At 36.8% G+C, this 17,567-nt stretch overlaps 3 protein-coding genes across 6 annotated transcripts in view; 1 reads left to right on the forward strand and 2 right to left on the reverse strand.

Annotated features, from left to right (window-relative positions):
* The window catches only part of trio (trio Rho guanine nucleotide exchange factor), a 67,974-nt gene extending 55,134 nt beyond the window's left edge, over positions 1-12,840 (reverse strand). For 2 of the 4 annotated variants that reach the window (XM_043431325.1, XM_043431328.1), the window contains exons 1-13: positions 12,662-12,840; positions 10,274-10,575; positions 9,005-9,118; positions 7,672-7,996; positions 6,265-6,923; positions 5,496-5,606; positions 3,617-3,795; positions 3,104-3,251; positions 2,829-3,020; positions 2,162-2,365; positions 1,770-2,054; positions 909-1,235; positions 88-499 (exon numbers count right to left, since the gene is read on the reverse strand). In XM_043431325.1, coding sequence (XP_043287260.1) covers positions 88-499; positions 909-1,235; positions 1,770-2,054; positions 2,162-2,365; positions 2,829-3,020; positions 3,104-3,251; positions 3,617-3,795; positions 5,496-5,606; positions 6,265-6,923; positions 7,672-7,996; positions 9,005-9,118; positions 10,274-10,534 — 3,217 coding nt within the window. In that variant the 5' untranslated portion in view covers positions 10,535-10,575; positions 12,662-12,840. Of the gene's footprint in view, positions 1-87; positions 500-908; positions 1,236-1,769; positions 2,055-2,161; positions 2,366-2,828; positions 3,021-3,103; positions 3,252-3,616; positions 3,796-4,600; positions 4,697-5,495; positions 5,607-6,264; positions 6,924-7,671; positions 7,997-9,004; positions 9,119-10,273; positions 10,576-12,661 lie in introns of all 4 variants that reach the window. The other 2 variants (XM_043431326.1, XM_043431327.1) reach the window with 2 other exon arrangements.
* A 1,522-nt stretch (positions 12,841-14,362) lies between these two features.
* Positions 14,363-15,396, forward strand: LOC122417646 (U6 snRNA-associated Sm-like protein LSm5). Its single transcript, XM_043431363.1, has 3 exons — positions 14,363-14,596; positions 14,959-15,155; positions 15,242-15,396. The coding sequence occupies exons 1-3, from the start codon at positions 14,551-14,553 to the stop codon at positions 15,272-15,274; spliced, it is 276 nt and encodes a 91-aa protein (XP_043287298.1). The 5' UTR covers positions 14,363-14,550; the 3' UTR covers positions 15,275-15,396.
* On the reverse strand, positions 15,157-17,564 carry Mos (Mos oncogene). The gene is made up of 4 exons (XM_043431359.1): positions 17,311-17,564; positions 17,035-17,246; positions 15,877-16,262; positions 15,157-15,696 (listed from the first exon to the last, which is right to left on the reverse strand). Exons 1-4 carry the CDS (start codon positions 17,385-17,387, stop codon positions 15,388-15,390), a joined length of 984 nt encoding a protein of 327 aa, XP_043287294.1. The 5' UTR covers positions 17,388-17,564; the 3' UTR covers positions 15,157-15,387.
* Between the last annotated feature and the right edge of the window lie 3 nt (positions 17,565-17,567).

Consider the following 17,567-nt stretch of genomic DNA (forward strand, 5'->3'; position numbering starts at 1 on the left):
CATAGAAAAGGAAGGAAATTGTTCTAATTCGGAGGGTCCATTAGAAAGAAAAAAATTAATAGTGGAATTAGTCGTTTTGCAACTTACTTTTGACTTTGTTTTCCGATCCAGCGCTGCTCGTCTGGTAACTATAAAACTGTAGACTTCGATTCGTATACTTGAGGAATGTTTCAGCGGTGCGCCGAACGAGGGTACAAGCTTTGAGAAAAGCTTCTTTTTGCTCCTGATGTTTGCCAACGAGCGTTGGTACTTGGGTTCCTTTTTCGCCCGAAGAACACCAGTCCTCGTCTCTTCTGTACTCGCGCTCCAAACTGTCAAGAACAGAGCGCACTTGCTCCGCAGTTTTATAAAAATTTATGCTAGCCGTCACGAGTTTGTGTCTCTCCTCCGCACACGTCACTAACTGTTGCCATCTCTTCGTCACATCCTCCGCTACTTCACGGATACTTTTTGGATCGTAATGATTTGCGCTCACGAGGGCATCTGCTCTGTGTTTCACCTACGAAGGAATGCATTTCATCAACAAATCAATTCAGAAAATGGGAAATTTCACTTTTACAGCATTTCACACCGAAATTCATTTTCGCTCGATCTTCCAACGGTCAATTCACTGATAAAGCCGATGAAAAATCAAAATCGAAGTTCCATAGTATAGTGAAATTCTTTACTTGCGATGAGAACAAATACGTCACTTGACCAGGAATCAGAATTTACTCATGAAACCGAACAAACTTTTGATCATGGGAAAGAAAATTAATATAGTGACGAACATGGAGGATTGTAATCGTTCGTTTTGTTCTTTCGTTTCTACAAAAAAATATTGGAGTAATTTTTTACCGAATCAACCATTGAATAAGTTTTCCAAATATCCCTGTGTCCGCGTATTTTTGTTCACATACATAACTCACCTGGACCGCGGAGGTATGAGTTTTTTCTATCGCGACTTGGAACTGTTCGTGCTCGAGACGAAGCTGTTCGGCGTCAGCAAGATGTTCCGGAACCCGCAGGGAGGCGAGTAACATCGCTTCACCGTTTCGTATCCAATTGGCCACGTGTGTCGCGTCTCCTTGCAATTGTACTAACTGAGCCGCCTGTTCGAGGCGAACACGCCGCATCTCCGCCAAGTCCTCGGCGTCCATCTCTCGCTCGTTCAAAAATTCGAGAAGCACTTGTACCCGCGCCGACGCACTGTGCTGGCCATCGGCCATTATGCAGACTCCCGCTTGTTCCAATACCTTCGAATAATCAATTATCGAATTGTAATGGAATATACCACCCAATCCAACTCCTCATCTTTCAATATCGACAGTAAAAGTAAAGAAATTATAATGCCGAATCCAAATTCAAATCTCAAACTTAGCAAATTTAGCGAACTAAAAAACGAAAAAATCATGAAAAAAGTTCACCGTAAGATAGTTATTAATATCCGACTTTATCGCGAAATTTGAATAGTTTTCAAATTTCAATGGATGAATAAAATAAGAAGTTTACGGTGCCGAATCATTTTCGAACCATAAACTTAACTCAGCTAATTAACGAAATTATAAACTGCAAAAACATTAGATAAGAGTTTGTTAGAAAATATTTGTCTACGATCAACTTTATCACAAAATTTAATTAATTTTTTAATTTATATGAAGAGTGACAGCAAGCTAGATTCATACTTTGAAAAGACAATTCTCCACTAGAATGGGAAAATGTATCAGCTCGGTAGAAATAAAAATGATTGGAAAAACGTTTGTCCTTGTTGAAAAATGATGATGGCTCACCTGAGCTAATTCTTGTCCCTGTTGTAATACTTGAAAGGCAGTATTTTGCATATGAGCAACACCGTCGTTATGAACTCTGAGAAGTTGTTCGGGTGAGCCTTCTCGCTGAGGTCCTTGAAGCTCTTGTGCCCACATTTCCAGTTGTCCGCTAGCTTCCAAGGCATCCCTCTCGAAAACACGCAATCGCAGACAGAGTTCGAGTCGAAGTTTTCTCGTAGCCCACAGTTCTTCGAGTTCTTGTCGAAGACCGGCGAGTCGATCGAGTGCCGCTTCGACTGCGGAAATCTAGGGCAACAAAGTGAGAGAGAGAAAGAGAGAGAAAAAAGTGAGCAAAATGAAATCGTGAGATAAAAGTGTATCGGGGAAAGACAAGACTAAAAGCTTCGACTCACCGAACCCGTCGTATCCGGAGCATCTGAGGAATCTCGCAGTTCCTGGAGCAAAGCTTCGCCCTGAGCAATCGTTGAAGCGCAAGCCTCCAGGCACGAAGATCTGTGCTGAGCACATTGATCCAAAAGCCTTTCGGCCGTTTCCAAACTTTCAGCAACTTCATCCTGTTGTAACTCTTGACGTAACTCGTCCACCCATCCACTGAGCTGTTGAATTAAAACGTAATGAAAATAAAATTAAAGGATCTTTGAGAAACTCTTATTACCACTTTTGCCGGAGGATACAAGAAAAAAGCCGACGAATCGACTATAATGAGAAGCTAACGTTTCAAACTATTTTTCATCTATAAATTCGTTGCATTTGAACTCCAAAATTTTATCACAATACAAACAAAAAAATGTACAAATTTTGCATTTACAACAATTTATAACTTTGAAGGCAACGTGTTCGACATATTTCATTTCGGAATTGCATGGAGGCTCGTGACTCGTGGAACGAATGAAAATTAGATCAAGATGCCCCAATATGAAAATGTAGTATTGAAAATATTGTAAATTATTAATACAAGTCCTCGTTTGAAAAATGTCGACACAACCCAAAAATGAAAAACTTCAAAAATCTATAATACTTCTGTCTCTAGACATTTTTTTTTTTGCTTTTATTCCTTACCTCTTTCTCATGTGTATAAAACACAACAGCGAGATCCAACCGTCTTCGTCGTTGTTCGACTCGAGTAGCAAAACTGCTAACGTGAGCTTCGAGTTCTTGAGCAACTGCGTAAATTTCGTCGGCTGCACATTCGCCCGTATGGGCGAGTTCTTCGGCTGCTGTCAGAAGTTTGGTCGCATTCGTATACGTATTCTGAAAAACGATAAGGAAGATGTGAGCAGCCTGATACATTATTGGTAGACAAGAAAATGGTTTTATCAAGTTCTTTTACTTACCTGAGCAACATTTTCAAAGTGCTCATGACTCTTTTGATAAACTCTCGCTTTTTGAAGATTTCGACCAACTCCGGTGTTCTTACGAATAAACACTTCACCGTGATTGGTCAACCAGTCTAATACTTGTTTCACGTCCTCTTGGAACAGCCTGCGAATAGCGTCGTGAAAATTTTGCACTGAGTTTAACAACGAAAATGAAAAAAGCGACAAAGCTGAGCGAGCACACGAGGTGGAAAAATACTGGAGAAAAAGAATTTTTAAAGCGTCTTTTCCAAAAATTTAATAAATATCTTTCAAGCGGATAGCATTTTGAGCGATTTTATTTTTCAGTTCTTGAAGGAAATTCTCCTTTCAACTTCGTTATAACTGGAAACTAATTTCTCGTGAACTATCGAAAATGCACTTTCACAGGTTTTGTTAATATAATTCTGAAAATTCATCATTGTAGACAAAAATTGTCTTTCTCCAGGGGAAATATGTATGGACATGACAAGGGTAACAAGGAACCTGTACCTTAAAGCGAGTCGCTGATGCAACTTGACTTTACGAGCATGCCATCGAGCCTCCAGTGCTCTGTGGTGGCCTAAAATTTGATGTATAACAGCAAGCACGTGTGACGCTCCTTCACTGTAATCAGCGGCCGGATTACCACTCATACCGCCGCGATTGTCCATCCCGTGACCGTCCTGACTCTATTTCGTATAGAATTTATATCAATATTTGATCGTAAGTTATTTTATTGATTAAATCTCTCAAAAGTGAAAGAGCAAGCTGTGCTTTTTCCAAACAGCATATGAATTTATGTGAAAGGTTAGTATTGCTGAGGAACTAACATCGAAATCGTTTCTACCAATGGAAATTCTACTTTTTTTCCCCATTTAAAAACTTGTTCAGCGGTTTACTCTAAAATTACATACCAAGAGTTATCACCGAATAATCAAAATGCTATATTTTCGGCTCTAGCTACGTTATTGTACCTTTGTGCCAAGCATGCAAAGTCTATGCGAAAAGAATGAAGCATCACTACCACAAATGTGTCACGTTTTACAACAGAGTCGTTCATCGTCGAAACTTTATTTTGATAGGAAGAAAAAGCTCAGTTTCAATCACCATAATTAAACATTTTCTGACTAAAGTTGAAACAAACCGATCGAACGTTTCCATAAAAAATTAAACGTTCCTCTTCGAAGGAAAGACGAGAATATATCTCAGGGTTTTTCTCGGTAATTAGAAACACGAGATGTATTTTTATTCAAACGTTTGTCAAGCTCGATTTCTAAAATGAGGCAGAAAAATGTTCCACTCAGATGTGGCAACTTCAAGATTCAAAGAGCGTGCAATTTGTTATTCTCGTAAAGTCTGTGCAATTGCAAACGGGGACTGACAGTTTACGCGAACGTTTACGAAAACGGAATTTTAAAAGAACAATGAAAATAAATCAAACGACACGAACACACACGAATAAACAAAATTGCAAGCACACGTGGACGGACATACATGTTTTCTGGTGGCGTGGTCAATTCCTTGGGGTTGGTTACAGACTTGCACGAGATGATCCAGCTGGTAGAGAAGCTTCTTACTGGTACTGTGTACCTAAACATCATTATAACCCAAGAACCCATGTGAGAGTTTATTTTACTATGATACATCGAGCAACCCTCGTTCGTAATTCGCGATTTATTGAAGAAATTTATATCCACTGAATTTTCAAGTACAGATTAATAAATAACTACTTTACAATTGTAAATAAGAGCTGAACTATTGAAAACCGAGTTTATCATTCTTGGCTGTGTAACAGTTGAAGAGTAAGCTAAAAAATATCGTAATTTTTCTCCCAAAGAACTCTGAAATTGATGACGATTGTCGTTAACTTGGGAATTTAAATCTGATATTTGTTCCGAGAAACGCACATCAAATTCGAATCACCGCAGACGCAGTTAAATTTAGGAAAATTCTCAACACTAAAAATTATTCAAAAAAAAAGAACCTGATAAACTCGATCGATAAAAATTTCCTCAATGAGTGCAACTGCACGGATCCGAACGAGGTGAAAAAAAAATGAAGGTACAGTTGGACCAGATCAATGCGATGTATACGAACGTGGGAGAATCTATAACGAAGACAGTTTTGTTCATCATATAAAAAGACAGGAAAACCACTACTCTGAGAACATAACGCTTTGCCCCCTGAAACGAGTATTATTTAGTAAAATACGCTGACAAGTGTTATGCGCCGATTTTCGTAAATAAACGAATCGTGTATCGTCATTCGTTTTCCAAAGTAGCCCCAACATTCACCAAGCGAGCATTTGAGAATGATCCATCAGCTATGAACAATGAGCGGCAGAATTAAGACAAATGGGGAAATTAAACAAAACGAATAATTGTCGTACATAATCGGTGTGAAACGCTTCCGAACTCGTGCTGGTGGTCGTGCTTGTGCTATGACAAACTTGCAGCATCGAACCGAGACCGCTCAATAGTGCTTGATACGCGTTGTAAACCTGTCGAATATCCACTAGTATTATAAAAATCAATCACGTTTATTCGATGATCGATGGTCCTCCGATAACACTGAAAAACTCGTTGCTGGCAAAATTTATTAAGTCCAAGAACAATTTATTACAAATAAAAGTCTCATTTTTAAAGATTTTCATTTGTATTCATCGTCAATTCTTTTGAACGGTAATAAACATTTGAAAATGTGGAAAAGTAAAAAATAATCAGCAAAAAGTCACTTGTCGAATCAGTTTGGTTTTCTGTAATATTAGTGCAACTGTATTAAAATCAAAAAGAAGTAATTGATTCCATAAAATCCTTCAACTTGTTCACCAAAATTAAAAAAAAAAAAATACAAATTTGTTCGTTTACGATCACTTGGCGATTAAAAACGCGCGTGATCTTCGCGGTGGAAGAATTTTTTCTGGCGTATGCATAAATAACGGTGTAAAAGCGTAAAGTAATTTTCATCACGGCAGGCTGATTCCGTTGAGGTTCTATAATTATAGCAAAGACGCAAAAGCCCGAGGGAAAATTTTAGCGTTTGTGAGGTTACTAGAACAAAATTGTGACTGGAAGTCGATAAAATTAGTAATGACAATATAAATTCCGTTGCTTGATGACTATTCCGTGGATTATTAATAATTTTGGAAACACTCTTACCTCGGTATAGGCTTGGCACATTGCTTCGTAGAGAGTTTGATGTTGACGAATGTGAGCTTCGAGAACGGGAATTTCATTGGGTAAATTAGCCGATTCGCAAGCTTGACTCCAGCCGGAAACGCTGTCGACGTATTGTTCAGCTTTGTGATGAAAAACGACACTGAGGCCAAGAACGGCGGTTCGTTCGTCGAGACCAGCAGCGAATTCTTTCCAAGCACGATCAAGCCGTCCAGCGACAGCTCTCACGTGTCCCGCCGCGTAATGTTGAGTCTCGAGCAGCCTCCCAGCCATCGTTAGAATTTTATTGATATTCACGTAAACGTTCATCGAGCTCATTGTGAAATGTTTATGTTCCTCTTGCAAATTTTTCGCCAATTGATAAGATCGTCCGATCTCAACGTAATTTGCGAGAAAAACTTCTCTGTTGTGACATATCCAGTCGAACATTTTCTCGCAATCTTGCTCGAAAAGCCTCAGCTGGAAACATTGATCGAGCTTTATCTTTTTTATATGCCACAGTTGTAAAAGATGCTGTTGCGCCGCATGCACCGAATCCAGATGCTGTATCACCAACGCCGCCAACGCCCGACCATCGGAATCCACTCCACCGGATGCTCCGCTCTCTATACTTCCTCCTTCCCCTCCTGTACCTGACATTCCTGCAATTAATAACCGGTCTCTGCTCAAGCAACAATTCTATATCGATTTCGACGTCGATATTCCAATAACGGGTATACTGCGGTTACTCCAAAATCGTCAACTATTTCAATCCTTCTCGTCATTTTCCAGCTCCAAACGACCCACAACTGACTTTGGAACTAAATTCCATTGCCAAGCATCGAAATTACACCTTTTATTTTAAAAGAACACAATTTTGAATTCGATTGGAGTTCTGTTTTTTTTACACTTCTTTTAATTTTACTACTCAATTTTTAAGAAAAGTGTTTTCTTTGTATTATACGAATATGGTTCAAATGTAATTTTCCTGGCAGAGTCGTCTTGTTTGTAAAAAAAATTCAGAAAATTTATCGATTATGAAATATTCTCGAACGAACATTTGTTCTCGAATTCGTGGGAAAAGTCGAACAATCAAACAGGACAATCTTTTTCGAGAAAAAGTCAGTTTTTTCCTGGTTTACGGAATATCGAGTAATTTGCTATTTATCTGCTAACATTTGTCATTTCTAAGTTGTACGATAATTTACGAAATTTCGTGATATTCTAGAACAGGATCTAAAGTATCTCCAAATGTTCGTTGCAGTTTTTTTTTTTTTGGAAATTTGTAATTTTTCAATCAATGTTTGAAGGACCCTTGGGGAGAGTTTGCGTTTTCCTTATTTTCAGCCCAAATGAAAAGAATATGTGAAAATGACCGCGTTCTTAAAATATACCAATAATGGAATTTACCGTTATTAAATCGTTGGAGTAGTCGTTGACCGACGACCTCGACCTCTTCCACCGGTACTTTCATTATCTTCTTCTTCATCTCGTTATGAAGATCGATACCGTGTTTGGCTCCGCCTACGTCGTCGGCAAAGTCGTTCCGGCTAAGATCTTCCTGAAGATCGTCGAGTCGATCGAGTAAATCAGCTGCTTGCCATGTGAAATCTTCGACGGCGAGCCTCGTCTCAATCCATTGTGCATGATCGTATTGCAGCGAGCCGTCGAGATCGGCCGTCAATTGAGACGGATCGATAACCTTTGCCAGTGCTTCCAGACTTATTGTGTTGATCTAGAAACGGAGCGAGATATGTTTTCATTATCTAGATCAGAACTTGACCACATAAGAAATATTGAGAAAAATTGATCAATTTTTCGCTTCCCGACATTCGAATACTGATGGAAACATTTTTATCTGATTTATTTTCCTACGAGTCTATCGTAAAAAGTAGAAATATATTAAAAATTACAAATAGTTTCCATTTTTTCTCCTTTATCCTTTATTCCATAGAAAAAAACGTTTCAATAGAAGACAAGTACAGAATTTATTTAATTATTCGATCTATGCAATCATTATCCTTGGACCCCGGTCGTTGTTTTTGTACTTTTGAGAACCGGCAACTTTTGGTGCCATTTATGAGAATTTTTTTTTTTTTTTTTTTTTTTTTTTATAACGATACATTTCTGACTAAGCGCAGGCCACAAGGTGGAAAATAATTGAATGATTTATTCTACTGCAATAGAATTTTAAGAAGCATGCGTAGAACTCTTTGATGGGGTTCTCTGTTCCTTAGTACTGTTCTCTTCCTCACGTAATTCGGAGGATTTATATTTATCCCGAAATTATATCGATATCTAAATTTGACGTTTTCAAATGAAATTTAACAAAGTGAAGTATGAGAAAAATGTTGAAAAATTGAGGTCACAATGAAAATATCGGTTTTTTCGAAAGGTCAGCTTTTGTCCGCTATAATCGCGAGGTTTTTTCTCCATTTTTTTTTTCGTCGTGTCGGTTATAAAGCGTCGTTTGCAACGCCCGGTTGCATCGTCGGATATTTACTCTTGGCATGAGCCACGACACACAATGAGCGTCAGACTAGAATTTCGCTGCTTCGGTGCATTCAATAAACGTGTACTCCGATATACAGCGAGAAAGAGCAAGAGGGAGAGGGAAGATACTGAATTCGTGCCAAAGTAGGCCAGAAGTGCTCCCCTCACGAGCATATCATCCCTTATATCAATGTAACATCATATCCATGTATTCAACCGCGGTGGTCCTCTATTGATTGCTCCATTTTACCTCAAAGTTGTATTTCTTCTGTTTGGCCAACGATGTTCTTTGTTTCTGCCAAAAGTTGTCCGGCTTTATGATGAACGCCACGTGAACCGATCGATGAAAGTGCTCGTGCAACACCTTGAGACGGAGAAGATTATTCGTTAAAAACAACACAATGTTGCCTCTCACAAGAACGACGTCATTTTAGAATCATCCCAAGATTTTAGGCGTCAATTATTTTTTCACGTTATCATTGCCTCGGTTATTGAAGTTGAAAATACTCGATTTTTTTCGTTTTAATGAACTCTGCTCTTCGGGTTGACACGTGTGACTAGCTGATTAGCACTTATCAGATATTTTCATGCAGTAAAGAATCACTAATTAATGAATCAATTCACATTGTATCCGATTTGTCTTACAAATGAGTTTTACCCAGATTTTATAAATGACCTTGACACCTTGTTTCTGGGAGAAGGGATTCATCGTGACATTCGTATTCAAATTACGAAGGGCCTTGAATTCACATTTTTTCATGAAATTGTAATTTTCCTTCCATTCAATAACGGAATTGACCCATCGGCAGATTTGAAAATGAAGGAACTGAGGTTGAACATGAGAAAAATTTCAATAAAACAAAAAATAGGATCAGACGAAAAAGATCTTGGAACATTTTTATATGTAAAGAATTGTAAACGTTTCTTTCTTCGGCGATCATTCTCTTGGGTTGGTCCTATACTGTACTAAACAATCGCATTTGTTCAGTAATTTTCATATTCACAAACGAAAATATCGTGTGAACAAACACTTTTAAAGATAAATTACACGATTTCCCAGCCAAAACTTTGATTGAATCATAATTTCGTATTTTGACGATTGGACAGAAGTCCACAAAAACTTGGCGATCTCTGAAACTTTACAAATATTGATTCTCACAATAATATTCATAAAAAATTTACTAATGCATTGACTGAATCGAATACTCGTTGACAACCGTACAGGTGTTTGTCCATTAGATAAAATAGGTCTGCTGACATGTATTAGGGTTTTGGAAATATTTATAAATATATAAATTGTATATTTATATAACATGTGTTTCCACAATTTTGCGAAACAGATGTTGTTATGATTGGAAAAATATTTTTTTTAATTTTCGAAAAAGTTCATAAGTATTCTACAAACTTATAGTTATAGAATGAAATTGGTAAAGTTAATGAATATGCAATCAATTCCTATGCCAAAACGTCAATAAGTTAATTGAAAATCTACAAGGATGGTTCAAGTGAAAAGTCGAACCTTCAGAATAGGTTTAACCGAATCCCAAGTGGCGCCTCTCATATCGACGATAACTGTGAATCGCAGACCCCTAACTTCATCATTCGGAATGGCTAGAAGATATTGCAAGAGTCGACGATAGTCCTCTGGTTTAGCTCGTTCTCTCCTGGATGTTGTGGGGAAAACGAGCACAGGTCCACCTCGACGATCCCTTCCACCCGGTAGAATAGCCAGGCGTTCTTGTAGCAGAGGTAAAACCTCTGCTGCTCTCGTTCCATCCATTTTTCTTCCACTTCTTGTAGATCAACTGTAGAATTTCAAACCTACAATCAAAATTGGAGCCATTCAGTGCTTTCTATGATATTGATAATCAACGTATCAGCAGTCATGCCGTAACATTATCTTTCATTCTTGGATTAATTTTTACTTGAGATTTACATCAAGTTTATGGTTCGGAGTCGCTGATACGTTGAGAAAAATCTGACAAAATAGCAGTGGATTTGAAATAACGGACAAGTATTAAAATTTACTAGGAAAATACTGAAAATTCAAGAAACAGTATTCCAGTACCAAAAATAATCTCGCATTCCATTGTACGAATTTGGGTTTCATAAAGTTAGAAATTTTGTATGAAGAATTTATTTTGTCACAGCTCTTGGATGTTGAGTATTGATATTTTGTATCTATATATAATATATATGTTCACACTGCAGTGGAAGCACAAGGTCCTTCAGTTCTAACAGTGCTCGCTCAGTCACAGAATAAATAGAAACGCATGAAGCTGATGGCCTAGGTCATGAAGATTAATTAGAATTATGATTAAATCTATGAAGCTTGCAGCTGTATACTTTCTCATAGCTTAGAAGGACTTTACAGCTTAGAACGTTGAAGTGACCTTGAAAATATAATTGGTACCCGCTATTGCAAAACTCTTGAGATACAAATTGTGCAAATTGTTTTAATTTTCTACAACGGATATATTCTTCAGTAGGACTACAAGACGGTAGCGACTTGTATCTTTTCTATTGCTTCATTACACAATGATGACTGTAACGCTGCACATGTATCGCTTTAAATGATAAGCTTCTTAGCTGAAGTATTAGTTTCATAAAACTTGCATGAGGAACTAAGGGATGATACGATAAACAAAAGATTTTTTCATCTCAAATTCATATCTTATGAATCACAGTTGCAGAATTGGAAAATGAATGAACAGTGAAATATGGTTAACAATTTTATTGCCTAGGTTGCTCGATATGTTTCTTCATTAATTGAAAACCTCCAAGCAAACATGAAAATTTAATGATGAACAAGTTTTTGTTAAGTTTCGAGACTCAAGCAATTACAATTCTTGTGAATGTTTTGGGATGTCTGGGAAGGAAAGTTTTTTCCATAGTTTATAAGCAATAAATTTTCTTTTCAGTAATTTGATTAGAAATTCAGGAATTTTAGTAATGGAAAATAGATCTTCCGAGTTATTGGGAAAGCCTAAAAATTAAGACAACAAAACAATTACATATGTAATAAATGTTGAAAAAATCCTTGTTGTTTTTTTGTCGGAAGCCTCAGTGTGATGAATTTGTAAGATTTCTCCATCAAACTTGACATGAAAGTTTGCCGCATGAGTATGCGATGTTCAGAATATATAAAAACAAAATGAATATTTTAACCATAATTAGAAGTTTCTTCGTTCATCAAGAGGACAAAATTCGAGAACACGCGAAAAGCGGGAAAAAGTATAAAATAAACAAGCGTAAATGTCAGTGGAATGATGTAACACGAAACCGCAATAAACAGAAGATTAAAATCTGCAATGAGAGGGTAATAAAGGCGAAAACACGAATGCCCTAAAGGCAAGAGAATAATCGAGCTGTAATACGGGGTCCTCGGCGAGAATATACAGCAGATATCCGTATCAAATATAGATATAGATATATAGATATATATGTATATAGAAGTACAATCAAAAACTAACACTGAAAATGAGACACAAAATTGTACGGGACTCTAAAGAAATCAATCGTTGCAGAGAAACATCAAGGAAAATAAAAGACTAATCGCTTGCAAGTGCTTTCAACATCGGCTGAGTCAAAAAGAGCCACCCTAATTATCAATCAAATGAGCTGAGTATTGGCGAGTATTCTGTCAAATAAAAACCGATTTTTCAAATATTTTCGTTTAATAATAAAATCTTTGAGGACGAGACGAAATTTCTAGGGGAAATGTAAGACGAAAAAAAAGATGATCGAAGAAAGATCTCATTCACGTATCAAACAATTATAAAAAAAAAACGTATCCTGTGTATACATGTGTGTACGCGTGTTTGTGCAAGTGTGAGAACATTAAAAGCAAGACAAACATCGATGCGAAAACTTTTCATTGCGACCGTTTCTTTATTTATTATTTTACCTGTTTGAGCTAGTATTCCGTTCTGTGAAAATAAAGCTGTTTCGTGTTGCGTCGATTCGATGCACTCGAGAAACACGAAAAAACACCGTCACGGCTCATATTGCCGGCCACATTGGTGACGCAAAGTCATGCGAATAATGCCAGAAGAATATTCTCTCCTGCCATGTTAGAGAAAACTATACGGATTTTATTCTCGCACTCTTTTCCTCCTCTTTCTCTCCCTCACTCGCTCTTCCTCGCTACTAGCACATTTTCACTCATCGTTACTTGTACTCGCTTGAGGGCAGCACCGATCGACGAATTATGCGAGACGCTTCAACCTTCCTCCTTCGTATCTTCCTCTCTTTCTTATAATCTTTTCTGCGCAAGACCTGGACCCGCTAGTTTTACGATTTTCTTTCACGACCAATATCTAACAGCTCTATCACATTTTTTCCACACAAAATTTTTTCATTCACATGTCTATATACTACCGAAAAAAGGACTTCGAACGTTAAAAAAATGGCGGATAACGTACTCGAGTTGTTTGTTTTAATCAATAATTTCACCCCCTCAAATCAGTCACTTTTTTCTCAGTATTTTCCTAATTATAATAATTCACCATTTCCTGTATCATTTTTTTAAACACGAATTATACATTCGGATAGTGTGACAGTTGAAAGAATGGAGCAACAAAATTGATATTACAATTAAAACTTATGACAGATTCAAGGTTTAATTTTATTAATTAAAAACATTTCAATTGTAAATTTTGTTTTGACATATTTATTAAAAGTTAAGAAATTTCAGTCATATTCGCAGGTGAATAAAATTTTTTTCAAAATATATTCATTTCGCTGGAGCTTTAAATCTTATTACTCTATAAGGCTGATTTTATTTAGTAATTCTATAGTTCGGGGAAGTGTATCTGTATATAGGTACGTTGCCGTAAAAGAGTGCCACCCACGCAAATCAATGTTATGCATTTACACCGTGTAGACTTTGACGTAAGCAAATCAATCAAAAGGGCTCTTTGCATCTATTGATGGGTATAGCTCAAGAATAATCAATAATGTTGGTACTCGAGTGATACAGAAATATTTTTTTTTTCATAAATGATGAACAATTTTAAGTTGCTATATAAGAATTGTCGAGTTTCATAAAGTACTGAAAACAACAAAAATACCTTCCATTAATTTTTTTTGCGCGGTACTCGTATGGTGCGATTCTCGATTTAAAAACTATATCGACATTTGAATATTTCAATGTATCGATTGTTAAGTAATTATTATCATTATATTTTGAACGCGCGCGCATTTGAAATGTTTGTAGAACGGAAGTAGCGAGTGTGCTGCATGCTTCTGGCTTCCAAATGTTGCTGATAAATTTGCAGTGAATGCAATAATTTAATATTTTTATATTTCCCCTGCGCTGACATCTTGCAACGACTTTATTATTCTTTCCTTATTATCGCGTAACGACCGCGTGTGGTATATCGAGGATGGAATGGTCGGTACACTTTTTATCAAAAGTTTCTTTTGAAACCGACGGTAATCAAAATTTCGAAACCACAATCTCGTTTCACAAGTATCTTGTTCCGTTCATGACTATAATTACTTATCGGTCATTCAAACCTTTGTCACGAAACCAACGAAACGTATATATAAAAATAAGTAATATTTTAAATGCGATCGTGCGCATGATCGAACAACCCATACACTAACCTTCACGATTCTTGCTTCTTGGCGCGCGACGCCGGTAAAGATGACGCGGTGACAGTGTTGTTACTGTTTGGAAAACCAACGGGTCGCACGCCGCTCAAAGTTTCAAAAATATTTACTAATACGTCATTCTTTTACCATTCCGCTATTCATTCTTTATAACTTCAGTTTTTTGCGAAAAAAATCAACATGACGAGTTCTGTTACGACAAATCCATCGACCCTTTTGCCACTTGGTAAGAATAATCTCACGGGATGAGTTTATAAAATTTTGTTTCTAACCTAATTTTCGGCAGAATTCACGTTTGTCGACTAATACCACGTAGAAATATTTAAAAAAAAACTGTTGAATCATGATTATTGTGACGAAGATAAATTTTGATCGGTCTCTGTGACGAAATTTGTATAAAAATGATCTTTAAAGTTTGTGGAATTCTTGTATTCTCATTAAGAACCTGTTTGAGGAATATGAATTTGATGGGAAAGTTCAACGAAATTTCTAAATTAAATTTGAAATTAAAAGATAGAGATTGATTTGACAAAAATGATAATATAATTCTGCAGGTGCAGATATTCATATAAATTATTTGAATTCCAGAATTAGTTGACAAATGCATTGGATCGAGAATACACATAATAATGAAAAACGACAAAGAAATAGTAGGGACATTGCTGGGCTTTGATGATTTTGTTAACATGTTGCTGGACGACGTAACAGAGAGTGAGGCAACTCCAGAGGGGCGAAGAGTAACAAAATTGGACATGATCCTCCTGAACGGCAATAATATAACAATGGTTAGTAACAAAAAAGATTTCTATTTATTGGTACCATTAGTGATAGTACAGGCTAAAAATAAATGCTTTTTTTGTTTCAATTGCAGCTTGTTCCTGGTGGAGAAATGCCTGAGACGTGAGGCATTGTTTTTTCTCTAATATACTTTTTTCTAAGTAATCAATTACCATGTAATGATCTTAATAAATCAATTCTTGTAAATGAAAAAAAATGGCTGAAATAAGGTAATATTTTTTAAGTAAAGTTCTTCAGGTATTCTAGTCTTTCGAGTATCACATTTAACGAAGGTCTATCTTCCGCCTTTTCGCTCCAAAGCTTTCTGTACAAACTCTTGTATTTTCCACAAAAGCCATCATCCTTATAGATGTCTGAGGGCCTTACCCCTTTCCCAGTTAAATAGAGAACTGTGTGAGCATGTAAACCAGCAAATGGTATCTTTCGAAAGAGCAATTGCCAGGCTAGAACTCCTAACGAGTAAATATCTGATGCTTGACTTGGCGATTGCCCACGAATCACTTCTGGAGCTACGTAACCTGGAGTTCCCTGTGAAAATATTTTTTCACAATTGAGAATTGATACTGCATTTTGAATATTGAATGCATTAATGCGGAACAAATTGAAAAGTCAATAAAAAGGACTTCTGATAGATTCAACTTATTAGTTTAAACATTATTACATTGTTTTCATGTTTTTGTAATACTACAAAAGTACAATCAAACTTACATGTAAACTGGTCGAAATTTTCGGTTCGCTTATAATAACCGAACTACCAAAATCTGCAAGTTTTGCCTGACCGTCTTTTCCTATGAGAACGTTTTTGGGTTTCACATCTGCGTGAATAATCCCAGCTCTGTGACAGAATAGAAGAGCATTGGAAATTGCCTTCCATGTTGCTAGTCTTTCTTCTCGTGGCAAAACTGTCTCTTCTAAATAATCTTGCAACGACGTGCCACATAATTCCATTGTTATTAAGGACCAAACCGCACCCTGTTCAATCGCTAGTACTTTGACAATGTTTGAGTGACGAAGAAATGCTGCGTGCTTCTCTGCATTTACTGCTACGTCGCTGCATTCTCTTCGTCTTACTATTTTTGCTGCAACTTGATCTCCTGGTTTATGAAATAAAAATATTAACTTATTATTTTTATTATGCTGATCTGTGACGAAAGCATGAAGACTGTTGCCTCCGAGTTTGACTCATTCAAGGTCTACAACAATTTCTAATCATTTTTTCACAGAATCGGAAGCTTTTTCAATAAACTTCGTCACGTAGCTGCAAAGGAAAATGATGTACATGAAAGATTTTCAAAAACAATGTTAGATTTAGGCTCCTATAACGAGATCGAAAACTACTTTTTCGTAGTATGATGTTTACAACAATCTTGAATCGAATGTGCTCTAAACATGCCTAGAAAGTTGAGAAGTTGACATAATTCGGAAGGGTATTAGAATGTGAGTTGAATAAGAAAAACAATGACAGCTCGTTGAGGAGCATTTTGAGAGCTTTTTTTAACTAAAAGTTCACTTTTCAACAAATGGAAATAAGTTCCCATTCTTATCGGATTGTCAATATTTTTGTAGGAGATTTCAAATTTTTGTCTTTATTCGTCCTTCACCAGCTATTTTATATTACGTTTCGAAAATATTTTTCGATAAATGCAACAATTGATAATAAATATTCAATCACAATCCTCTGTCAGATAATAATTTGTTCTGATAGACTGTTTTTCCTCCGGAAATATCGCTCATTTCTACAGAAGCTAAAGTTAATTTTCAGTGCTACGATTATTAATTTGTTTGTGCTCAAAAAACTGGACCAAGAAAAAAATTGTCACGATCGCAATTATCAATAAAATATGTGACACGAAGAAAAGCGCATACCTCTGTAAGAAGCTCTGTAAACAGTTCCAAAGTACCCACTGCCGAGCACCGAATGTTCCTTATCGGGTAAGCCATCATTCAAAATTTTAGCTCTATTGGGAGTATCAACTTTGAAAGGTGAGAATCTGTGTCGTGCGTTGACTTTGGGTTGTTCGATTTTCAATTTATCAGTGCAGCTGTTTTGTTCGGGTGTTCGTGGAGTCGACAAATTTCTAAGATAAAAAAGTTGTCAAATGAGCAGGGTTTTCAAGCCGTCAACTCCTTTACAAAACTTACCCGACGTTAAGAAGCTTGCCAACGGGTCGCGGTGACAAAGACTTGATAGTTTTTACCGCGAGTCTTGGCGACGTCATATTTCGTTGTCGAAAGACGAGAAAAACTCACCGCACCGACAGAAAAACCGTTGAATATTTAGCTCATTGAAAAGTTTTGAAGGTAAAACTTCTTCGAAATGAATTTGTACCTCATGATGCCGAGGTTACCCTTGGACTGTTATTCCTATTCGTGTTTACTATTTCTACGTGAGCGTTCTC

This window comes from Venturia canescens, chromosome 10 (assembly GCF_019457755.1).
Source record: "Venturia canescens isolate UGA chromosome 10, ASM1945775v1, whole genome shotgun sequence".
In the NCBI taxonomy this organism is placed as follows: Eukaryota; Metazoa; Arthropoda; class Insecta; order Hymenoptera; family Ichneumonidae; genus Venturia; species Venturia canescens.